The following is a 25663-nucleotide window of genomic DNA, read 5'->3' as shown; positions in this document are numbered from 1 at the left end:
TTATAAAACACAAGGTTAGATGCATGAGGGCATGCTTTACATATCCGCTGGACTGTAACAGTTTCTTACTATTTTGGGAATCACGTTCTAGAAAAGAACACGCTGAAAATGAATTTATTGTGTATTGCTGTGTAAACAACTATAAAAATTAATTGCCTTTACCATCCTAACATCCAGCATCTCAAATCTTTATATTTACTGGATCTTTGTTATATGTAATGTTTTGCTTTTTCGCACACTGGCGAGGAGCTGATAGTGAGGCCTTGGCGCTGTTAGATCTCTTCATATGTTTTGGAGTGCATATTTCCACAGTTCGAGTGGCAGTGACATGTAAATCCAACATTTTGGCTTAAGAAGTGGGGCCGCCAGTTGTAAAGAAGGGGAGTCAATGTGGCCACTAGGAAACTGTCATAAGTGAATACATGCATACTGCGGGCCTGGGGCTCTGCACAGAGCAGGCATGGCTATGCACTCACAAGGGATCTATAGTTGCACATATTTATCCCCTACACTTAGGTATGACCAAATGCTGACATGACTGAATTATTTTCTCAAACGTATTACCTGGCATTTTGTCTCTGCGTTCTACCCACACTAATCCACTCAGAGACCTTTTCTTGAAGAAGTGTATCCCAGGAGTCAATTGTTGTGCAACTGAGTGATACATTTTGACCCAGTGGCTGCTTCTTTCTTTCATGGCTTTCACTTGGTGGAGGGAAGTTGTGGATCTGTTTAAGCAGATTACTAGTGATGGAAGAAAATCTGAGCACTTCAAGATAAACCTTATCTTCTTAGTTTAGTACAACAAATTACAAATGATGTGACTAGACAAATGTCTAGAAAGAGGCATTTCTCATATGCAGTCTAGTAATTTGATAAATAATGCAAAAGTGGTGCACATGTAGACTTAAACATGGTTCTCTGGTACAAAACCCATTATAGCTTTCAATACCAGCTCGCCATTTCTGAGAAAATACATTCTACTTTTCAATCGCAACATGTTTTTTAATTATAGCAGTAAATCTGCGTAGACCAGTGAGCTTGAAATGGGGCCTAAGAACCCAGTGGAGATGCAGGAATGACCTGACCCAAAATTCTCTACTGGACGTTAAATTTGGATAGAAGAAAACAGGCACGGTATCTAATAGGGTGTTGTGAAATATTGAATGTATATGCACTAGGTCACTAGGGCAATGTCTTTGACCTAAAAAATTGGCATGGGAGTGAGGAGAGGGGGAACTGGAATAACAGTAGCCAACCAGTCCAAAAAGTTACCCTGAGTAGTGGGGGAAAGGAAAACCCACTGCAATGCTGGATTCAACGACTGCAGGCCCCAGTATATAGCTTGGGTGTGATGAGAGGATCAGTAGGTAAAATGCTTGATTCCTAGAGAGCCACATCTTGAAATCTGAAAATATAGAACGGTGTAGAGGGATTACATGTTAATGACTATAAATAGAGACTTGCAGTTGAGCTATGTTTAAAAGGCCGAATCACTGGAGAAAGGGGAAAATGTTGAGACATTTTATTGTTAATCACTGTGACACGAAAATGCACCATTGAGGCATAGGGGTTAGTCACATGCTGAGCAGTCGGGGTGCCAATCCAATCAATCTGAAAATGTAGCAGTGTGGGCGGCAGGCTTCTAAAGCCTGTGATGGACATTGAGGTTCTAGAGGAGGATAACATGCTTGGCCCAGGGATGCTGAAGCCAAGAACTTGAAAACGTGACATCAAAATAAAACCCGGCTACCCCTGTGAGGCAAAGCACACTGTGTGAAAAGTGTTGTGTGCGGGCTGAAATAATGTTGTGGTCCTAGAGTTGCATGCCATGCACGGGAGAAGATTGCATAGGGAGGGAGTTTGTGTGTGTGCTAGGGTGTCAAGACTAGTGACCCTAAAATGTGACGTGTAGTGTGGGAGAACTGCATACTGCTGTATCATCAAAGTACCAATCATGGAAAAACGAAAGTGTCCACGCGTGTGGGCTGGGGATCCGATAAGGCATGATGAAGGCCCTAAAGCCATATCATCAAATGACAGATACAAGCCAGGCATGTGATATTATGCCTTCTGGATTCAAAATATTCCAAGTGCCTACTTACATACTTTAATGTACCATAGTGTGTGAATAATTACACTAAACCTAAAACAGCACTGTTGTAAAACCTTTTGTGGGTAGTCCTTTCAGATGGCACATTTGGAGTGCTTCATATTGTACAACCTTCTTCATGAGAGAATTGGCGAGCTGTTAAACTCTGGTTGATGCACCTTTGCTCTGTGAGTGGTACAGAAACCTGAGAAGACCTTGAGAAGGTATGACCAGCACACTTAAAATTAAGCGTTACTTTCTTCTGAAGAAAGACTAATGTCCTGAAACTCGTGAAAACACAATACTTTTAATTGAAGTAAGTGTTATCATGCACCACATGTTCCATAATGCATCTGAGAAAACTGGGTGCTGATGTGTCAGGACGTGTGCTCCCTACCCCCTTTGTTTTCATGAGAGAGAGTGCAGATGGCATGGACCAAGGCACCACAAGGGAATAAAGGCAAAGACATAATAGCCTGGCTCACTGCGTATGTGCATATGTGGACCCGAGTACCTTAGCTGCAGGGGATACAGGGGCACACCCTATGCATTTAGTGTATTTGGTGTGAAGGAAGAATCACAAGAGACTTTGCTGGGATTACTAGCATCGTTGCACAAGGGGTGGTAAAATCAGTGTTTGAACAGGTTTCAAAATCTAGACAAAAGTGAAACAGCTGTGGACATGATAATGAGAATTTGGAGACTAAAGCACTGCCATGCGGCCATATCATTTCAATCCACTTTGCATGAGGTTTTCCTTAATGTAAGGTTTTAAATTTAAAAAGAAACATGCAAGTGGTGAATATTATTGGGTACTTGTTGAAAATTGCATTTATTCTTCTGTGAGTGTGTTGCCCTTTCATCTCATCCTCACTCCTCTTGCTTGGTTGTTTTCTAGGTATAGGCTATTAACAAGGGTGATTAAATTTGATAAAGAAAGAATGAAAGAAAGAGGATCAAATTAAAAAGGTCTTTTAGATGGATGTATTTAAAAATACAAGAGGTTGTCTCTGTTTGAAGTATGAAATGTATCCTTAAAAATCCATTCCAAAATATTTTGTGAAAAAAGGAAAACATGACAGTCGGGATCAAAGTGCGCCCCACTGTTGTGACTCCCACCTCTTTCCAATTTACCAATTTATCCAAACCTACACCACCTGCCGTTGTAGGTAGACCCCTTATTGGAATCATTTGAGTATGCAGTCTCTCTGAACGAGTAAGACTACATTTCCCTAAATGACTGACAGCGACATAGATTAGTAGCGTAAGCCCCTTAGGTGTTCTGGTCCTAGGGAAGAGTACTGTCTGCATTGCCCCATCTCTTAGCTGCATAAATGTGTGTCCAGTTTCAGCGAGGTTGTGTCCTGCCAACCATTTAGAAGCCCAGTGGAGCTGGTCTGCTATATAACACCTGTAAACATTGTAAAACTGTAAACTGTAAACTTCGTACTTGTATAGCACACTACTCACCCGTTAGGGTCTCAAGGCGCTGTACGCATACCGCTGTGGAACCCCTCCTGGCTTTTCCCTGTGAGGTGCCCACTCCTGGGCAACCTCCAAGGTGAAGCTAGGCATCCAAGTGCTGTTGGGGCCGTTGTGGAGATTAAGCAAGCTATTGCCCAGAGTTACAGAGTGGGACCCATGAATTAGATTAGGCACCGATGCGAGAATTATCAGGTCTGAGGAAATTGAGCCCAAGACCCACCAAGGCAGGAATTGAACCCTGGTCCCAGGCCAGATTTCTGCATCAGGGTCTGCCGCTCTAACCATTGAGCCACACTTCTCCACCTGTCAAAATCTAGAGCCACCACCCTCTTTCAGTTGGGGGATTGCTTCGTTTTTCTAGTGCTTTCCCTCTACCAGGTCGACCAACAATCTGTCCAAATCACAAAATACTTTTTTAGGGCTCATCCCTGAGAGACTGACAAAATAATACAACAGACGTGACAGTACCACCATTTTTTTCATATTGCGATCCAACCAACCAACAATGTCAGAGAGAACCAAAATGTTTTTTGCACTCTCAAAGCACATATAGATGCACACACGGTACCATCTGGTTCACTGTGATAAATTTGACAGCACAACTGTCCATCTTCCAGCTCTACTGCCTTTTGTGAAAGATTGGGGCTCAATGGAAAAATACATGATTTACTCCCAACTAACTCCCAGGCCTAAAATACCCCCAAAACACTGACAAATACCGAGGTATTGATGACAAGTCGCCATTTATGTCTCACATTTAGAAGTATGCCATCAACATATAGGGAAATGGAATGCAGTCCCCAGTGCTCCCCCACCTGATGCATTATAGCTGCCAGAGGCTTAATGGCAATGCTAACATCAAGGGGGGCAGAGGGCATTCCTGGACAGAGGACAGCCCTGGTGCGTGCCCCTATTAACTTGGTATTTATTCGAAGCACTCACTTGTTACCTAATAAAGGGACAGCTTACACTTCAGTGTTGGTCTGTTAGCCCCAAAACTACTTGTGACAAATCACTTTGTGGTCACTGAATTTTACAGCGCTTTTATTAATGGTTCTGGATGCATTATTGTAGGCATGTTTCCAAAAGATGCACATCAGTCTGACTTTTTTCCAGATTATATGGTAGGTTTTGTTCGATCACCGGTTTTCAGAATAGTGTAAGCAAGATATTTACAGAAGACTTTGTTGAGCTGTCCTTCTGCTCTTGATTACTGCCGTAGCGAAATTCCTAAATAGAAATGCCCGTGCACTGATTTAATACTTTATTGTTCCGTGTATATCACTGATAGTCCAACATGTATTTTTGTTTCTTAGAACATCCAAACAGTGCAGTCGTGGCTCTCAGGAAGCAGCGCACCTGTGACTCTTGAAGCCACACTTTCCAGAGACGTTATGAATTGGGCTATTGAATTCCTTGAGGACGCCATCGATAAAAATTTTGAAGCACCGAAGGAACATTTTGAATCATACGGTGAGAATTAAAAATATAGTCAGTACCTCACTCTAGTGTTGAAATTGTAACTTTATAATATTTCTCTACATTGTGCTTCTCAATTGGATTTTCTTTTACAGTTGAAAGATTTAGTTGGTTGGTTGACGGCACAGCAGATACGCAGGTTCAGACCTTTCTAGCAGAAGAGCACACCTTTGATGAATGTACTGAAGTAAGTTATAACACTGCTTTTGAATGTGTAAAATAATATATTTCTGTGGCATATTTAGAATTATTTATACTACGAAAATGATGATACGTTTGACTACCAAGACATTGAAATCGTGATTGGGAACCTTGCTTTCAGCAGACAAGACTAAGGTCAGTTTGTTTTTGTGCTCTAAAATACTTTTAATCTTCCGAGGAGAATTTCACTGCCCTGTGAAAATGAAAGCTGTGCAAAGCTCTCTATTAACAACTTTGAAAAAGATATGTTATCCTAGCCACTAGGTGGCGTGGTGACCAAACGTGGAGAATAGTAGAGACCATCTGTAGTAGGAGTTACAGTCAAAATACTTTATCCCACTTGCCGAATCAAGTTCTCATTTGGAATTTGGCCAGTCAAATGCTATGATCTGGAACACCCTGCCTAGGATACTCCCAGTACTAATTTGAAAAATGTAAATTAAGTTATACATCTGTGGCACCAAAGGCGTTTCTCTAACTCTGGATTTTCACATTCCTTCCGGCTTTATAGTTACGTTTATTTTGCTTAAGAACCATAAAACGTAAGGGCATTCATAAACCCATACACATAATAGTTAAATAGAAATGCAAATATATACAAAGAAAGAGCAGTCACCCACTAGCACAAATATTTAAAAAGTGCATGCAGTCCATTAAATAACAGACTGGAGTGTAAATCACTACTGAAAATCCCAACTTATGGTGAAGTTGGTTTTTAAATTGTAATTCTCAAAATGCCACTTTTAGAAAGTTAGCATTTTCTTACTTTAACCATTTAGTGCCTTCTGCCTGTTTCTGAATACATGTCTGGGTGGGTGACAGTTGGGCTCTTGTGCATTCCTTCCAGACAGCCACACATGTAGGAGCTTAGGTGTGACTGATGGGTCATCCACATACTGATGGCCCATTCTAGGTAGGATGGGAGGGAGGAGCTGACACTTGCACCTAAATGGACTGTGTCCTGATCCCACACAAAGGGCTGCATAACCCCCTGTATTGAGCCAGGACAGGAAGGACAGTGACTCAGGGGCACTACAAAGGCCTCTTTTTGAAGTCTCACCCACTTCAAAGACAGCACTGGGTATAAGAAATGGACCTTGGACACTGCCAACTCTGTACACTTCTGGATCTGTGGATACACTGCCAGGAAGAAGGACTGCTGTGCTGCTAAAAGAACTGTCACTCTGCTGGACTCTGCCGGACTCCTGTTCTGATGTGTTGACTTGCTGCCTGTTGCCCTCCTTGCCTGGTAGGGAGAAGGATTGGAACTGAATCTCTCTAACCCAGAGTGATTCCAAGGGCTTGCTGGCTTGCCTCCTGTTCTTCTGAAGTCTCAGGGACACAAAAGACTTCCAACATATCTTCTACAGCTCTTGGACCTGTCTTCAAGCAGATCCTGACCCCCAAAGAGGTGCCCCACCAGTCCTGGGCCCTTAAAATGGTTTTGTGGCTTCTGAAATCAAGCCTTTGGGCTCTTCACACCACAAAGGGGCCTTCTCGCACCGGAACTGCTCCGCTCACATGAAGACTGCCAGAAGTTTGTCTCCTCCCACAGCAAGCATTGCCACTCATGACCACAAGGCTCCAGCCCGCCCGTCTGCAGCACCCAGCCAAGTCTTCTCACCCACAAACCACTACCAGCGACACTCTCCTTGCTTCCGGTGCAATTCTTCCCTGCAAACGGGACTCTTGGCTCAATTCTGAGAAGGTAAAACATCAATGGGACTTCTTTAGGACTGTATCTAACCTGTACTCCATCGCAGTCGGCCCGAACTTCTGGATTTCACCCGGTTTAGCATGACCAGGTAGCCCAGGTTGGCTCTTTATGTTTATTTGCACTATATTGCATTTTAAACTTTAAAAATGTAATCTTGACTTCTACTTATTGGATTTTTGTCATTTGGTTTTATTTTACTCATGAAATTAGGTTCTATTTTATATCTATATGTGGCATCTTTTTTTGTGGTGTTTTCACTGTTTTACTGTTTGAAGTATTGCAGAAATACGTTACACATTGCCCCTTAAGTTTAGCCTGACCTATCTGACTTACCCTGACTAGGATTGTGGCTCCTGCTCGGACAGGGTGCATACCTCTGCCACCCAGAAATCCAATTTCTAACAGAGGGTACAAAAATTCTCTTCATATTCCTGTTGCACACACGAAAGTAAAATACGTTGACCATGTCCTCTTTCATCAGTACCCCACAAGGCCAGATGAAAGTTATGTTTACTCTCCATATCTTTCGTTCCTCCTTCTGGTTGCATAATATTGGTAGTAAACTCATGCCTAACTTTGTGATCTGCATCCAACCTTCTACAAAATTAATAATAATATAATTCTTTCCCACTGATGGTAGGTAGTTGACTATATCTCTTCATAGTCGTTATCATAATAGTTTCCATAATCTTTGTCTCATAGATACAGTTTGTATTTGAGTCTCTCAATGAGATATTTGTGTTTTAGGGATTGTGGAGATGGTTAAAGAACTAAATATCCATTTTCAGTATAGATAAGGATTTCCTGTTCTCAAAACCAGGGTATTTTAGGATCTCTTGATGAATTGTGTATCTCTCTACCATAAAAGTTGAATTTGTTTCTTGAAATCAATAAGATAGTAGTTTAGTTTTATAACATCACTTAGATACTCCAAACCCATTTCAGAGTGGGAATTCCAGTTATTAACTGTAGCACACCCAGGAGTCTTGACAAACTTATTCACTGTGACTAACATGTTTTTGACATTGTATCACTAAGCCCCAACCCATACCGAGATTCGGCTATAGATTTAGCAGAATATTTGTTCTGCTGCTGCTTCTTGATGGTGATACAGACTTTTCAGTTATAACAATCTAATTACTGAGCTCCCTTTTGTGACATAAAATAAGTGAAAATTTCTCAAGGTTTATGAACTGAGGGTATTTTATAGCATTATAACCTGTTGTAGCTGGCTATACCGGTAATTAAAGGCTGCTCCAAGGAAGGCCTTTAACAAGAGAGTGGACTTTAATTGCCGGTGTAGCCCAGCTACGAAGGGCTGTAAGGCTTTTAGAACATTCCGCCACTAGAGGGCAGAATGTTTTAATAAAGAAAACAGAGTCCTCATGGAACCCGAGGGGATTTTATAACATCTAACGCTCTCTGGATGATCATGTCGAAGCTAGGAATAGGAAGGTGTGCAAGGAACAAGTCAGGGTTACGCCTGTGAACCGTATCTGATGTTTTGTTCATATGGGAGTAATCACTATGGAATTGTGAAAGGATGTCATGCTGTGTGTGGAGAGCCGCCCCTGAAGGAGAACGGAGTGCAAGGATTGGGGTCTTCTCTTGTTCCTGGTGAATCAGCTAAGCAAGGAGGTGGCCTTCCATGTGTGTTTTAGCCACATAGGAAGTGAAGTTGTAGCAGCATAAGCGCTCCAAAAGAGAGATTGGTGGCGTTTGGCCTCCTCCAGTGAAGGAAGACAGGAAGTATCTTGCTTGGCCCATGTGCTTCAACCTGGGAAGGCAATGCTGAGCCTAACCAATCTCCCTGTCCAACACAAGATAAACCCTGACAATTTTCTGCAGGCAGATGCTTTGGGTGACAGGCCTGAATGCATCCTATTCAAGGAGTTTGTTAGAGGCAGTGCCATCGTTTTCAACACAGAAATTACGAACGTTGTAAGCCTGGGAGTCTCAGGCGGTAGGGTCCTCTAAACAATCACGGGCTAAGCACGTGGTACCCCAATGCAAATCAACAGTGTAAGCATCATGGTCAGAAGCAATCTGAGATAGATAATCTGCATTTTGTAAGGAGGATGCAAGTGTGTGGGAGTACAGAAGATGGTCTCATCAGCAGACAAATAGATCATGAGGTGGAGAGTAGAAGGAGTAGACGTGGGTTGTAGGGTTCAGAGCTCTCCAAGCATCTACCAGTGCCCAGTGCCGCACCCAGTCGGTGAACTTGCTCCACTGGGTGTATGGAGGGGCTTGTGAAAGGCATGGGTGGGAACAATAGAGTTGGATACTGAGAACACGGTTGTAGTTCCCTCCCAGGATCTGTGGAATATGCGTCTTTTTGGATAGAATACTAGAAAGTGTCATCCAAACGGTGACTTGGGTTAGCGTTGGGAGTGTAAACGCTCCCGAGTAATACTGAGAGGCTGTTGAGATGGCCTTTTAGAAAAACATAACACCCATTCTTATCAATTATAGTGTTGAGCACCTGAAAAGTAGTCCCTGGGTGGACCTATATTAATATGCCCTTGGCATGCACTGAATATATGGGGTGTAAATGAAACCTAACCATTGTTTTTGGAGTCAGGGCACTTCTCTTAAGGTAGTGTGTGTCTCTTGGAGGAAGACTATATAAGGATAGTGCAGTTTGAGACAAGAAAAAATGGAGTATCGTTTCTGTACAGTATGCATGCCCTTGACATTAAGGGTGAGGAATCTAGTGGAGACTTCAGGTGCCATTGTAGGATTGGTAGGGCATGATAGTGGTGAGGCCACATGGGAATGGTGCATGCCTCTATGTACCCCCTTGTCCCTGTTCCCATAAGGGTCGTGTCATGTTTGCCTCTATGACGCTTAGTCAGGAACAGTGAAGGATAGGGGAAGGACATGTAACTATGAACAAAAAGAGCCTTCCACAACGGGCAGAGCACTCAAACTGACTGGTGGTGAAAACGAATCATACGATGTAGAGGGTAGCCATGGTGGGAGGGAAAGTGGACGTACCAGGCAACCCTATAGCAGAGAGTTAGTGTAATGGGGAGCAGTAGTGCAGATGTGTTGAAAAGTGGGGTGTGCCTGCACCTTGCCTTCATCCAGGTGGTAGGAAGCGATGTGGATTAGACAGAGCACAGTAGCAAGTATGGCGCAACAGAGGTGCATGAATAACAACATTAAGCAAACGGAGACAGAAATGTAAGTATGAGATGTCACCAACGGGAGAGCTGGAGAAGGCTAGGTGGAGACCTGGGACGAGTCCGAGTTACCCTCTATAGAAAAAATGTGGGGACAGCTGTCTATATCTGAGAGCAGTGTCTGCATTCAAATGTGCGGCAGCACCCAGAGCTTGCCTTCATTTCTAATTTATTGGCTCCAGGTCTAGGATGGTCAGTGAGGGAGATTTTGGGGCAGGAGGAGGGGGGTCCCCATGTACGGGTGCCCCATTTCCGTCACAGCTTGGCTGGTACAGTGGTGCTTGTTTTGGGACAGGTGCCAAAGTGGCTAGACAGCAATCCAGCCAGTCTCATGTCTACTTGTCTCCTTGTCTCCTTGGGGTTGGTAAAGAAGTGACCCTTGGCCTGATGGATGATTTTGAGCCTTTTGGGATAAAGCAGGGAATACTCAACCCCTAGCTGTCTGCGGCATCTTTTAGCTGCCAGACAAGTGGTTTGTTGATATTCCACAGCAACCCTATAATCCGGGAATATCATAACATGTATATCCTCCAGTAAGAGGAGGCCCGTAGGATTACATTGTTGTCCCGATTTAGAGAAGCTTTGCCAGCATGGGTCGATGTGGCACCCTGGGGGGGGGGGCACGTCTCGCAGGGACACGATGTGCTCATTCCAGTGAAAAGAAGGTAGTGAGGTCCAGGGAACAGACAAAGGAACAGAACCAAGAGTCCAGAAATTTTAGAGGATCCTTCCTTTCCACCCCCTCTGGTAGGCCTATGATTCGGCCAGTGGCTGCGGCAGGAGCAGCCCTCTGTGTCGTCGGCCTATTCTTCAAGCACGTGGATCTGGTCTTGCAAGTTACTAGTGGTTTGTGCATTGTCAGAGGTTTGAGGTTGGATTATTCTCCCTCAGTCACTTGAGCCTTGAGTTTATGGTGATCATCCCCGAGAAAAATCAGTTCTGTGACTAATGACCCCAGGGAGTCTCCATGGATTTATGGGAGCTCTCATAAACAGCCAGAATTTGGTCCAGTCTGTCCTGTAGGGGTTGCGAGGTCACAACAGAGTCCTGTTGGCAGCAGCCTGAGTAAAGATGAGGCTAGTGCTAGGTCTCACATTCCGGGGTGTGGTGAAGTCACCGTACCCTGACTTGGGCACCAAGGTACTTTAGAGTTGCAGATGTAGCGGCGGTCACCCTGCTGATGCACTGTGTTCCGGCATGGACACTGAGGTCTTCCACCTCTGCATCCCCGCTGTCACTGGGGGGCAGTTATTAGTAGTACAGGAGAGGATAGTGCAGGGGACGACTCCACATTGTCCTGTCCAGTATGAGGGCAGTGTTCCTCAATTGACTCCACCAAGGTTTCTAGGCTTTGTTAACTGGGGTAAAATTTGGCGCATGAAGGGACTCGGGTACAGTCGTACTACCGCCCTCGCCTTCAATACTTCTAGCTTAGTAAGTCATTCATGTATGGCCAAACACTCTCCTGTGTTCCACTGAGGCCCCCCCAGTTAATGTGCAGCCTCCATGCGGGGCCCGCAGCAGGAGGATAGAAAGCTGCAGTCGAAGGGTGTGTGCGTCCCGCATTAGGGAGTATCAAAGTGCCACGACGAGCCAAATGGGGAGCACCTCAGGGCAAACCATGTCTGAGGAGGGAACAAGGCTTCTGCGGTGGTGGCGGAGTAGTCTGCGCCACTCTGGCATTAGATGCGCTGTCCAGCCTTCCACCTGGCAGTGGAGGCTGGGCTTCACCCATTACACCCCAGGCAGGCGCTGGGTCACCAGTCTGGTGAGGGGTCCCCAGATCTGGATCACTGCAGGCAAAAGGGCGTCTTGGCCTTCTGTGGCCAGGCAGCAGGTCACCCCCTCAGAGCTGGTATGCGGAGGCCAGTAGGGAATGCTGCGCAAGGCCAGAAGAGCTGAAGCGGTATGCAGGAGTCTAGCGGAGAATCAGGGCACCATTGTGGATTGGGCAGGTCTCAGGTGCTGTCCATGAAGGCTGGGGGTGAACGGCAGAGAATGGGTCACTATGGAGGCAAGGAGCAAGGCCACACAGCAGTGATGAGATGACCATCGCTGTCTCAATAGTGTCCACACCCTGCCAGGCATTCACCGGGTAACATATGCAGGCCCATTCATTTTGCAGCTGTCGTAACAAAGGCCCTGACTCTTTCAGCCCAGCCGGTAATCAACAGGTCCAGGTCATCCGCCTCCAGAGGAGGGGTTTGGGAGGGGGGGCACCATTTGACCTCTGCATTGGGAGTCTAGGAGAAGGAGCAGCTCACTTCGCTCACCTCTGGGTCTCAGGAGCCACGACGGGCAGGGAGCCCAATAGTTTAGGCTAGTCGTCACCACTGCTCAGTTGTGTGCAGATGGGTGTTGGACCTCAGGGTAGGATTAATCGACGATTGCAGGGTGGATGGGTTGAAACGTTGCTAATGCACGTCTGCCATCTTGCCTGCTTGGCCACACCCCACATGATCTTTTGTTGATCTGTGTGACAAGAACATAGAAGCCAGCATTCCTGATTTTAAGTTAGGAGACTTTTGTAGGGCAGACATGGTTTTATTTTAGCTTTCTTCCATTAAAACATTATTTTATTCAATTTAAGATATTTTTTTTTCTTTCCTTCTAATTCTCTGTTTTGAAATGTTGGCATGTATGCAAGGAATAGCTTTGATTGTGGTTGAAAACCTGAAGTTTAGGTTGAGAAAAACAGGATTAGACCTCTTTTTTTGAGACCGAGACGCAAATTGTCTTTGTTGGGTTCACCCATATGTGAAAGTATAAATCTTTTACAACTGGCTCCCTTGTTTTGTCAGTGTTCCATCTTTGCAGATTGTTATCTGTGTGTTTTGAGCATAAGCACAATACGGAAAAAAATAATATGAGAGGCCAGAATGCTGAGATACAGATTGAAAGGAAGCAGAGAAAGAGAAGACCTCATTGGAACACACAAGGTGAGAAATAGGGTTTGGAGGAACTAGGACGAAGACCGATAAGGGGCTCTTGTTAGTGTGGAAGGATGGCACCTGGCATGAGGACCTCCCTTTTATGCCTATGGTGTAGTGTACACATACGCTATCATCACTCTGTTGCATGTGAAAAAGAATGGAGCCAGCCATTCATCCATAGTCTCTGTCTGCTGACCTACAATGTCTAGTTTTTGACATTACCCTGCGAGTGCAAGGGAGCCTGACCATGTCTCTGCACGTTGGCTATACACTGAACATGTGCATCCTAATGCGCAACATATGTTCTATTCTGATGCAGGGAGATGCATCAGGATTTCCTCTGATATAGAGAGGCATATTTATAGATGCTCAGGACGTGAGCAGGCAACATTCAATGCTTGGAGGTTTCTATGCAGGTACAAGGCAGGACGAATTTCCTTGTTAAAGGACGTCTCGGGGGCATAATTAATTATGGAGGGTACCAATGGCTTTGTGGACGGCACACTTACAATCATGATTATCTTTTACATTCCTAATGGGTGATTACAGGGACTGTCCTCCCCTGGAGCCTTATGGAGTTAGATGCTATTGACCAAATGCATAGGTAAATACGACTGGAGTTTGATCATGTGTATTTGCATGACATCGCATTACACAATGTGTGCTATGCTTTTAAATGTGTTTTTATCTGAAATCTGTGCTTTATGGTAAAAGTTGTGGTGTGGGAATTTCAGAAGCATGATGTTACACTTTTGAATGCAGCACAACTCCGTACCAATTATAAATATATGATAAATTATCTTTTCTTCTCTCCTTTTAGACTATTAGAGAATGATTTCCTGAAGTATGATTTGTACTAGTATGCATGCTTTTCAGAGTGTGAGAGCGTCACACCTTTAATACAGTAGACAAGTGGTAACAGCAACCACAGTAGAAGAGACATTATATTTTCATTGATGCTGAAGAAAGCCCGTTGACCCTTCAGGGCACTTAGTGATGCTGAAACATTTCTAACCCATCTTGATGTTTGGGCCTTTATACCAAGCTACATCATTTTTTTCTGCTTTTAACCTTACCAAAGGACCCTGGGTTATAACACAAACGTAGGATCCTGTGGGCAATTCTAGCTAGAATAATTCTTGTCTAGAAAGTGCTCGGTTTACAAATTGCATTCAGCCCACCCAGTCACACAAGGTGCAGTGCAGTGTGTGAAGATACAATGATGAAGCATGTCACGGGTAGTACCAGTGGGTAAGGATCGTAATAAAAAAACGAAGAGATTTTAGGGTCTCACAATCCATTGCTCGTAGGATTTAGGGTACAGAGAAGAAAGGATAACCTTCCAATTTTCATTGTTTGGTTTAACATTTGGGTGGGTGAGGGTACCTAGATTTTTTGGCTTCGCACTCCTCATTATTGTGATATGTAGTTTTTTGACAAAACATCTTAAGTGAATGAACAATATGAGGAAGGATAATCTTTGCAAACATTATCCACAAATAAGTCATTTAGAGTGTCGTCCTCAACTGCTCTTATCCCTAGATCGAACTATCTGTGCTCTTTTAAAAAGTTGGTAGTCTGCATTACTTTATGTTCAGTGGTTAAGGGCACAAGGCGCATAGTGCCACCATGGGTTTATGGCAGGTGGTACTGGACCATTACAGATCTCCTTGATGACACATTATACATTGATTTATCAATGCTTGAGTCTTCTCATAACAATTCAAGGTCATTAAGCTTGGCTGCTTGGATTCTGAAGTCCGGCAGGCAGTATGGTCATGTAAATTTAATCCAACAATGTTCGGGCATATATGAAGATGAAGGCCTTCTACAATGTTTTTTCCACACAATAAAATGAAAGCCATTATTATTTTGGATCTTCGCTCCAAGTTGTTTCATATCTTTTGGGTATTTTAAAAGCAGAATGAAGTAGTCCACTTTTATAATGAATTTCTCTCTCATTGTTGCAAATAGAAAAGGTGCTTCTAAAAAAGACCCTTATTAAATGTATTTTTATGGTATTCTTAATCACACATTTTTAGAGGACCTCAATAAAATGTTTCCTCTAGCATCGATACAACCTGTATACCTGAAATTAATGTTGCACTTTCACACCTGCTGGTCTTTTCTTTTAATCCCATGGACAGATGCCTGCTTAAATATGTGGGCTGAAATGAAACTTTCGTGGTAGCTGCAACTGCAATTGGGACATTTACGCTAAAGAACTGTCTAGGATTATTCAGAAATTTAAGGTGATATTGTGAAAACATTTTTTTTCTCCAAAAATAGTTTTTACTGTAGTCTGCTACAGGCTGCGTGAAATCTTCCCAGGCAATGAATATGCAGCCGGCGAGGTGCTGCTGTCAGGCCTAGTGGGTTCAACTGCCGTGAGGGTTCTTGTTCTCTGGTAGTGGCATGTGGATGCGGCCTCCGGTTGAAGGACCTTGCGTGGCATTCTCCTTCTCCTGCATGTTGTTAAAGGCAGCCACACAAAGGGCTAGAATTGTTGGTTATGTGCCGTGGATCCTAGGGAAGAGAACAGAAGTAGCACATAGGCACACAGTAGTATTTTCTGAACTTGGACATTTAACCCAATCAGAGATGGTCACCTTCATCATTATTCGTTAAGTAGCACATGTTGATCACGTAATCCAAGATGTTGGATGTACTTCCTGTGACTGCTCTTCCTGTTCCTGTCTGTTTCATTTATTGTCTGTTACTATCTAAGCCACTGACTTTCATTCTTGACTACAGAACAATGCAGTCTTATGTATGTTTTGGAGTTGTTAGTCATTTTTGCCCCTCAATTGGATTCCAGTTTCTCCTGGTTCTGATAAAGTCTTGGTTTCAGGTTTATCTAATGCCTGGAATCCCACTTGTGAAGTTTGTGTTCAGTCTCACCTCTAGCTTGCCCTGATGTTTCCTTAATGTCAAAAAGATTTTTCCTCACAGTGATCCTTCTAAGTAGTTGCCTGTCTCTATCTGATAAAGACTTCTAGCTGCGGATTCCTTACCTTAGAATTCCCTGGCGTCAGCTTCGAATCCAGAATATTTCTGCTGAGCAGAACCCTGTGCATGCCGTCGGGTGGCGTTGTTCGGATCCGCCTGCGTTGTCCGGCTCCGCGTGGCATCGTCAGTGTCGTTGGAGCCGTCTGTGACATCACAGCCTTCTATATAGGCAGCAACCCGGCGCGCGTACGTCCGTTTTTTTCCTTCCGCGACGGTTAAGTGCAGATCCAGAAAGATCTACCCTTTTTTTCGACGTTTTTCTCAAAGATTTTTTGATTGTCTGAGCGATGTCTTAAAGAAAGACAGGATTTAAACTATGTGGTGCATGTCATCGCACCATGTCGGTTACGGATCCACACCAGGTGTGTCTCTGGTGCCTTGAGAAGGACCACGATTCGAAGTCGTGTTCCGACTGTCAGGCAATGGCTTCGAAGGCCTTGTGAGAGAGATCTCTCAAGCTTCTACCGGCCCGGCAGCTGTCTTTGGTTAGCGTGAGGAGATCACAGTCCCACTCTAGGAGGAGGTCAAGGCTCCACTCCAGGAGCCCCAAGTCATCTTCCTCGCATTCGAGGTCTTCAGGGCATTCAGGTAAGAGGCACAAAAAGAAGAAGAAGTCCAAGCGTACTTCGACTTTGCCATGCCTGTCGGCCGACGAGGCATCCAGGGAGCGTGGACATTCCGAGCGTGGATCCACGGAGCCGTCGCCAGGGCCAACTCTGCGTCTTCCCCCATTTCCAGAAACCGGATCAACCCTCGCTCAAGTGAAAGAATTTTAGGAGGCTTTGTGCCTTGTTTTAGAGCAGGCTGCACTCTCGGGTGGGCCTTTGGGCCCTGCGGGGTCAGAAGGGGCCCCATCGGATTCGACGTCGGCGGCATCGGCCTCAGCTCTGTTGGGGACCCCGGAATCCGATAGTGGATCCGGACTGGCACTGGTTTCTCACAGTTGACCTCCTCCCGCGCCTGGTCCACTGGTGGTGGTAGCCCCATCCTCATTACGGATGATCCAGAGCTGGAACAACATCGTACGACTCTGATTCCACTTCGACGGGGCCGATTAGGCCCAGATCAGTGCCTGAGGCTTGTTCAGGACAGCCAGGCACAGGAGAGGAGTGGGAGGGGTCTGAGGAGCATGAACAGGACTGGTATGAGGATCTAGGGGAAGCCAGTAGACTGGATACTTCTCCAGATGCTGGCATGCTCTCTCCTCCCACTGTGGCTACGGAGGAGGGTGCATCTTATGCCATGGTGGTGCGTAGGGCAGCTGAGGTCTTGGACCTAGGCTTGCCTATGGTACCAGTCAGGACTAATCTCCTGACAGAGGTGCTTCATCCGGGGGTTGCTACATCAGAGCCGATGTTACCCTTCAAGAAGCCCTCACAGATGTCCTTCTGGGAACATGGTCCAAACCCAGCACAGGGGCTCCTGTGAATAGGGCAATCGGCCGCCGCCATAGACCTGCTCCAAACAACCCTAATTTCCTCACCCAACACCCCACCCCGGAGAGCTTGTTGGTCCAAGCCTCCACTTCCCGTGGTGCCTTCCCTTCTGCCTCTCCGGATAGGGAATCCAAGAGGCTGGACCAACTTGGAAAGAAGTTGTTTTCTTCCTCCAGCCTGGCATTGAGGTTGGTAAACACCTCTTGTCTATTGGGCCGTTTTTCCCACACTTTATGGGATACGGTGGCACAGGGGCTACCCCAGGTCCCGGAGGGCGTACGGGGCACTCTCACCCAGGCTTTCAAGGATGGGAGAGATGCAGCCAAGTTTACCATCAGGTGTGGCTTGGACACGACCGACTCACTGGGTAGGGTGATTTCTTCAACAGTGGCCCTCCGTCGCCAGGCCTGGCTACGTTCTACTAGCTTTTCGGGGGATGTCCAGTTGAGTTTGATGGACATGCCCTTTGATGGCTCTTGCCTTTTTAGAGAGAAGGCAGGCTCTGCGCTTGAGAGGTTCAAGGATTCTCGAGCTATGGCCAGATCCTTGGGCCTCTCAGCGCCGGCTCATCAGCAGTCTGTCTATCGTCCCTTTCGAGGCTTCGGAAGGGGCGCGGTACCATGCCAGCCACAGGTTAGCCATCATATTTCGGCTTCACAGCATCCCGTGCGAGGACGAAGTCGTGGTACCGTCAGACCCAGATGGTCTCGCCAGAGTTCGGACACCACCCAGCCCCCCTCTTCCGCAGCGCCCAAGCCCTCCTAGTATGGTTCTGCAAGACCATGCCCATCCAGTTGGAGGGAGGATTCAATTTCATCTCCCTCACTGACGGTCCATAACATCAGACAAATGGGTCTTGCAGGTCATACAGAAGGGCTATTCCCTCCCTTTCCAGTCTTTCACTCCCTCTATCCCTCCAGTAAAAGAATGGCTAATGGAGGATCATTTGGTCTTATTCCACGAGGAAGTTACGGCTGTCTTGGCCAAGGGAGCCATAGAAAGGGACCCGATGTCAGAAATAGGCAGTGGTTGTTATTCCCGCTACTTTCTCATTTACAAATAGAGCAAGGGCCTTCGCTCTATCCTGGCTTCAAGAGACGTCAATGTCTTCCTCAAGAAGGAGAAATTCAAGATCCTCACTCTTGCTCAGGTCTTGTCTGCCCTAGAGCAAGGAGACTGAATGGTAGATTTGGACTTGCAGGATGCGTATTTTCACATCCCCATCCTGCCTGCCCGTAGGCGTTACTTGCGATTCATGGTGGGACGTAAGCACTTTCGGTTTACCGTGCTCCCCTTCTGTCTCACCAGTGCCCCTCGGGTGTTCACCAAAGTGATGGCGGTGGTGGAAGCTGATCTGCGCGGGTGTGGGTTCTCAGACATTCCCCTACCTTGACGACTGGCTGTTGAAGGCTCCTACGTCCCAGGCTCTCGTCACCCACCTTAAGACTACGGCGGACCTCCTGCATTTGCTGGTGTTCACTATAAACGTGCCAAAGTCACACTTGACTCCCTCTCAGAAGCTCCCTTTCATCGGAGCTGTTCTGGACACTGCAGTTTCGGGCCTATCCTCCTGAGCAGTGAGTCCAGGATATTCAGGTTAGGATACCGATGTTTCGGCCTCTATCCTGGATTTCGGTGAGACAGACTCTGAGGGTATTGGGACTCATGGCTTCCTGCATCCTATCAGTCAAACATGCCAGACGGCATATGAGGGCTCTGCAGTGGGACCTGAAGTTCCAATGAGCACAGCATCAGGGAAATCTTACCGATATGGTTCAGATCTCGAAGGGAACTGCAAAGGATCTGCAGTGGTGGTTAGTGAACTGCGATTGGGTCAAAGGCAGAGTCCTCTCCCTTCCCCAACTAGATCTTACAGTAGTGACAGATGCGTCACTACTGGGATGGGGCGGCCATCTGGGAGAGGTGGAGATCAGGGGCCTCTGGTCTCCGGTGGAATCAGGGCTCCATATCAACTTATTGGAGCTCCGGGTTATCCGGCTAGCATTAAAGGCATTTCTTCCTGTTGTGAGAGGGAAGATAGTGCAGGTGTTCACGGACAACACTACTGCAGTGTGGTACTGCGACAAGCAGGGCGGTGTGGGGTTGTGGACCCTTTGTCAAGAGGCTCTACGTCTCTGGTCGTGGCTAGAACACCAGGGCAAAACCCTAGTGGTTCAACATCTGACAGGTTCTTTGAACGCCAGAGCAGACAAACTCTGCCTGAGATGCTTAGTGGATAACTAATGGTGTCTCCATTCGGAGGTGGCGCAAGGACTCTTTCAGCAGTGGGGAGAGCCTTGGCTAGATCTGTTCACCTCTGAAGAGAATGTGCAATGTCAGCAGTATTGCGTGTTGGAGTTTCTAAGGCGTCTATCGTAGGCGATGCTTTTCACCACAAGTGGAATTCAGGCCTCCTGTACGCCTTTCCACCCACACCACTTCTGCCCAGAGTTCTCAAGAAAATCAAGAATGACCGGCCCAAGTAATCCTAGTGGCTCCGGATTGGGCACAGAGAGTTTGGTATCCAGAGCTTCTCAAAATGAGCATCATTCCTCCAATCAGTTTGCCTCTTTGGGAGGATCTTCTGTCACAGCAGAAGGGGAAGGCTCTCCACCCGAACCTGTCGACTCTGCAGCTTCATGTGTGGAGATTGATCGGCATCAGTTGATGGTTTATGACCTCCCTCCCGAAGTCTGTAATGTCATTCTGACAGCCATGCGTCCCTCTACTAAGACGGTTTACGCCTGCCGTTGGAAATGTTTTGTATTATATTTTACAGAGAGGTCTATTGAACCTCTTTCTTCTCTTTCTAATATCCTTCTTTTCATTCTGACACTTGCCCAACAGGGTTCCTCCTTAGGGACTCTTAAGGGTTATCTTTCTGCCTTATCGGCTTTTCTTTGCTTGCCTGATCAACAGTCTCTGTTTAAATCGCCTATTGTATAGAGATTCTTAAAAGGGCTCGTACATATGTTTCCACCTACGTCTTTTGTTATGCCCCAGTGGGACCTTAATCTCGTGCTTACTTTTCTTATGTGTGCTCCTTTTGAGCCTTTACAGCCTTCTTAGTGGAGATCACATCTGCCAGGAGTGTAAGTGAGATGCAGGCTTTATCATCAAATCTGCTGAATCTCACAATATATCCTGATAAGGTAGTCCTCAGAACTCGTGTCTCTTTCCTCCCCAAGGTGGTGACCCCTTTCCATCTGGATCAGAACATCACCCTGCCCACCTTCTTTGCTCCACCGCATCCAACTAAAGAAGAGGAGCGTCTCCACCGTCTGGACCCAAAAAGAGCTTCTACCTTGAGCGCACAAAAGAGTTCAGGGTGGACGACCAACTCTTTGTGGGGCATGTTGCAGCAAAGAAGGGTCTGGCAGTCCAGAAATGAACCATTTTGTGCTGGGTCATTCTCTGTATTAAAATCTGCTACCCATTGGTTTAGAATCAGCCTCCTGAGGGCTTGAGAGCTCACTCTTCCTTGTATGAAGTATATCTTCGCAGCCCACTACAAGGAGGTTATAGCTTGGGCATCTATTCTAAGGTAAGGAATCTGCAGCTAGAAGTCTCTATCAGATGAACAAGTTACTTATCTTCGGTATTATCTAGTAGAGACTCTATCTAGCTGCAAGTTCCTTACACCCACCCAGGCCTCCCTGCTCTGCGGATGTATATACTATGTTTTTTCAGATTTTTACCCATTCTCCACGGCATGTAATTTTGCTCAAACAATCAGAAAAAAGTTGGTTCTTCCATGACTCTGCGCTTCTGGCGTGGGAAGTTGTTGAAAAGAACTGACGTGCGCGGGCCGGGGTGGTGCCTATATAGAAGGGCGTGACGTCACAGACGGCTCCAATGACGCTGACGACGCCACGCAGAGCCAGAAAACACACGCGGATACGAACAACGCCTCCCGACTGTGCGCGCAGGGTACTGCTCAGCAGAAAAGTTCCGGATTTGAAGCTGACGCCTGGGAATTCTAAGATAAGGAATCTGCAGCTAGATAGAGTCTACCAGATAATTTGTTACCGAAGGTAAGTAACTTGTTCTTCATGCTTACATCTACTTGTCAAGTGGCACAAAGGCTACAGGATGGTGTCTCCTTTCCCTCGAGCAATCGAAGCACCGGAAACTGGGGATACCGTTGTGTACAGCACTTTACAGTTTTTGGGTATTCAGGAGAAGTAATTAGTATACTTACCAGTATTTTTCCTTATTGTTCATCTCCAGTGGAAAAGTTTTTGCATAGGTTTCAGGTGAAGTAAACATAGCATTATTACTTAAAGTATGTACGTCTTGCGTTTTTAAGCAACTTGCATTACTATGTTTCATAATTCCCATGTATAATAGATCATAAATACTATGACTCATAATATTTAATTTCTGATGGATACAACTACCTGTGGATTCCTCACCTAATGAATACTCCCATGGCGCCAGCATTCGACGGAAATCTTCTTCCTAGCTTCTGCACGTCGACGAGGACGTCACATTAGCCCACGCGACGCCGTCTGACGTCATACAGGCAATAAGAGGTCCTCGCCGACGTCAGTTCCCTTTTTTCCGTGCATTCGAAACGGTTATCTTTGAGGGAGCTACTGTTACTTTCATAGTTACAGTGTATTTTCTGCTGCGTGGATTTTCTCTGCGGTAATAATGTCTCAGAGGAAGTCGGGTTTCAAGCCCTGTCGAGAGTGTGGCGGCAAGATGTCCGTTACTGATCCTCACTCCGACTGTCTATGGTGTTTAAGCTCCGACCACGACGTCGCAACTTGTGATTCATGTCAGCACATGAATACGAAGGCCCTGAAAGAACGTGAGGTTAAACTATTCATGGCGAAGTCGAAGAGAAAGGAGAAGAAACATCATAAGAAGTCTTCTTCGCCAAGGTCTCATTGGCGTCATCGAGACTCCCGGCACCGTAGGGATTCACGGCGTCATTCCAGCAAGGAGTCTCGTTCGAGGTCGCTTTCGGCTCGGCGTCGGAAGACTTGGGAGGTCAGTCCCACGGTCACGCCACATCCATCGACGCCGTTGCCCTCTCCGACGTCACCGACTTCGCCTGGACAGGCGTCTGTGGTTGAGGTGATGCAGCCTCTTGTGATGTCTCCGGCGTCGCGGACGTCGAGGCTGGCGTCAGGGTCACCTTCGATCCAGGCACCCCAGTATCCAGCTTTTCTCGCCCCTGGAGCCGATAATACCGCATTTCTGAATGCAATGTATACCATCTTTCAACAGATGGCTCCAGGAGGTGCTCCGGCTGGTCCTTCGGGGCCCTTGGCCTTTTCATTGGGTGATCCTGCGCCTCTACGGCTGGCACCCTTTATGCGCTTTCTCCCTTTAGTGAATGTGGGCTCGGCACCGGTGTCGGCGCCGGTGGCCGCTCCGGTGGCTCCAGAGGTTTTGGCCCCGAAAGTTTCCATCCCGTCGACGTCAGGATTTCGTCCTGTGACTCCGGCGGGTCCATCGGAGACTCCAAGATTTCTTCGTCCGGCTCCTTCCTCGGCGCCGAAGCTGCCTGTGGCGCCGGACGCGGCGTCGGATGGTTCTGGAGATCGGCGCCGATCTTCGACTTCGGCGGAGGCCATGTTGACTCCGAGTATCGAGGAAAGACTACATTCGAGGAGGCGTGCTCTCCGTCTTTTGGAAGAGCAGGAATACCAACGAGTCTTGGAGGAAGGAGAGATTGAGGACTCTGGTGATGGACTGCATGGTCTGGATACAGCCAGTGGGCTGGATACTTCCCCTGAGTGGGACCTTTTCAGGGGAATATACGGAGGAGGCTGCTACCTTTCACGCTGTGGTGAGGAAGGCGGCTAACTTTCTGGACCTGCCTTTGCCGGTGGCAGAGGCGAAGCAGAATTTACTGACTGAGGTACTGCATCCGGCCTCTGCTGCAGCGGAGCCTCTCTTGCCATTTAATGAGGCTTTGCTTCATCCGGTGTTAGAGGTGTGGAAGAAGCCAGTATCTTCCTCGGCTGTTCATAGGGCTGTGGCCAGGAGATATCGAGCTGCACCATCTGACCCTGGCTTTCTGTCTAGACACCCTACGCCGGAGAGCTTGGTGGTGCAAGCCTCCTGTTCCTCTAGGTCAGCGCCTGGATCTTTCCCGACGGTACCAGGAGACAGAGACTCTAAAAAGCTGGATGCACAATCCAAGAAGATATTTTCCTCTTGTAGTTTGGCGTTTAAGGCCACCAACGCGACTTGTATTCTGGGGAGATACATCCATGCTCTCATGGACGATATTTCATCTTCATTTACGGAGCTTCCCCAGGGACTCTTGAATTTTGTCTTGGATGCCCAGGCTGCCGCAACCCAGATTATCCAGTCTGGGCTGGACACGACCGACTCGGTGGCTAGGGCAATGGGCACGGTTGTGGTGGCAAGGAGGCAGGCCTGGCTCCGTAACTCAGGGTTTTCTGCGGACGTGCAGTCGACCCTGTTGGACCTCCCGTTTGATGGGGACAAACTGTTTGGAGCCAAAGCAGATTCGGCCTTGGAGAGATTTAAAGAAAGCAGGGCCACAGCCAAATCATTAAGGCTGCAAGCCCCTTCTTCTTCTGCCTCCTCCAGATTTTTCAGGAGGTTTCGTGGATTTGGGCGTGGCTCTTCCTCCTCTTCCTTTCGGGGGAGATTCCAGCAACCCACCTCTTCCCTCCCCTATAGATCATTTAGAGGGAGGGGTAGGGCCCGCACCAGAGGAGCCTCTCAGCAGCACTCTGCCTCTTCCTCGTCCTCTGGAGGGGTGCAGCAGGGAAAGCAGCCATAGGCTTCCACCATTTCCCACTCACTCCTCTCCTGTAGGGGGGAGATTAGGGCATTTTCTCCACAAGTGGGAGACTATTACATCGGACACTTGGGTTATCAGTATTGTGGGAAAATGCTACACCCTTCCCTTTCTGGAGTTTCCGCCCCCCATCCCGCCCCGCCCATCTTATTGTTCAGAAGAACACCTCCTGTTGTTAGAACAGGAGGTTCAAGTCCTCCTTTCAAAGGGCGCGGTGGAGTTAGTCCCAGAGCAGGAAAGGGGTCGAGGTTGTTACTCAAGGTCCTTCCTGATTCCCAAGAAGGATGGTCGGTTGAGACCAATCCTGGATCTGAGGATCTTGAATTGGTTCCTCAAACAGGAAAAGTTCAAGATGCTGACCCTAACTCAGGTGCTTTTGGCGTTGAACCAAGAAGATTGGATGGTGTCTGTCGACTTGCAGGATGCTTATTTTCATATCCCGATACTCAAGTCACACAGGAAGTATCTCCGGTTTGTGGTAGGGTCGCAGCACTATCAGTTTGCCGTCCTCCCGTTTGGTCTTACCTCAGCACCTCGAGTCTTCACGAAGGTGATGTCAGTGGTTGCGGCAGAGCTCAGAAGGAAGGGGATAGCAGTATTCCCTTACCAAGTCTCCGGAGCTTGTGTCGCATCATCTGCAGTCAACAACCCAGTTGTTGTTCGACCTGGGCTTTTCGGTGAACGTGCCCAAATCTCACCTGGAGCCCTCTCAGCGCCTCCTGTTCATAGGGGCAGTACTGGATACAACATTGAATCGAGCCTTTCCTCCGCCTCAGCGGATTAAAGATATTCAGGAGTTGGTTCCAATGTTTCGAAATGGAGCAGTAGTTCCAGTCCTCAAGGTCCTTCGTCTGCTCGGTCTGTTTGCCTCCTGCATACTGTTGGTCACGCATGCTCGCTGGCATATGAGGGCTCTTCAGTGGTGCCTCCGAAGGCAGTGGTCTCAACACAAAGGAGATCTAGAAGGTGCTGTCAAGATCTCCGAAGATGCTGCTGTGGACTTGAAGTGGTGGATTGCGGGCAACAATCTTTCACAAGGAAAGCCGTTCGCGCAGTCACCACCAGTGACCACGGTCATAACTGATGCTTCCACTCTAGGGTGGGGAGCTCATCTGGGGGATCTGGAGATCAAAGGGCTTTGGTCTCCAGAGGAACAGATTTTTCATATCAATCTGTTGGAGTTGCGGGCTGTACGTCTGGCTCTCAAGGCCTTCCTCCCTTCCCTTCGTGGTCAGTTGGTACAGGTCCTGACGGACAATACTACCGCAATGTGGTACATAAACATAGAGAAAATAGCACTGGCTGCACCCACGAGGGTGGAATACTTTTTATA

The 25663-nt window shown here is 46.9% G+C and overlaps 1 protein-coding gene across 1 annotated transcript in view; it reads left to right on the top strand.

Moving 5' to 3' along the window:
* DNAH12 (dynein axonemal heavy chain 12) overlaps nt 1-25663 on the top strand; it is a 937015-nt gene that overhangs the window by 90737 nt on the left and 820615 nt on the right. The window contains exons 10-11 of the mRNA XM_069206470.1: nt 4894-5050; nt 5152-5243. Of these exons, the coding sequence (XP_069062571.1) occupies nt 4894-5050; nt 5152-5243 (249 nt within the window). The remainder of the gene's footprint in view (nt 1-4893; nt 5051-5151; nt 5244-25663) is intronic.

Source organism: Pleurodeles waltl, chromosome 9 (genome assembly GCF_031143425.1).
Source record: "Pleurodeles waltl isolate 20211129_DDA chromosome 9, aPleWal1.hap1.20221129, whole genome shotgun sequence".
NCBI classification, from domain to species: domain Eukaryota; kingdom Metazoa; phylum Chordata; class Amphibia; order Caudata; family Salamandridae; genus Pleurodeles; species Pleurodeles waltl.
Note: the sequence above shows the minus strand (reverse complement) of the source record. Positions and strands in the feature narration are given on the sequence as shown.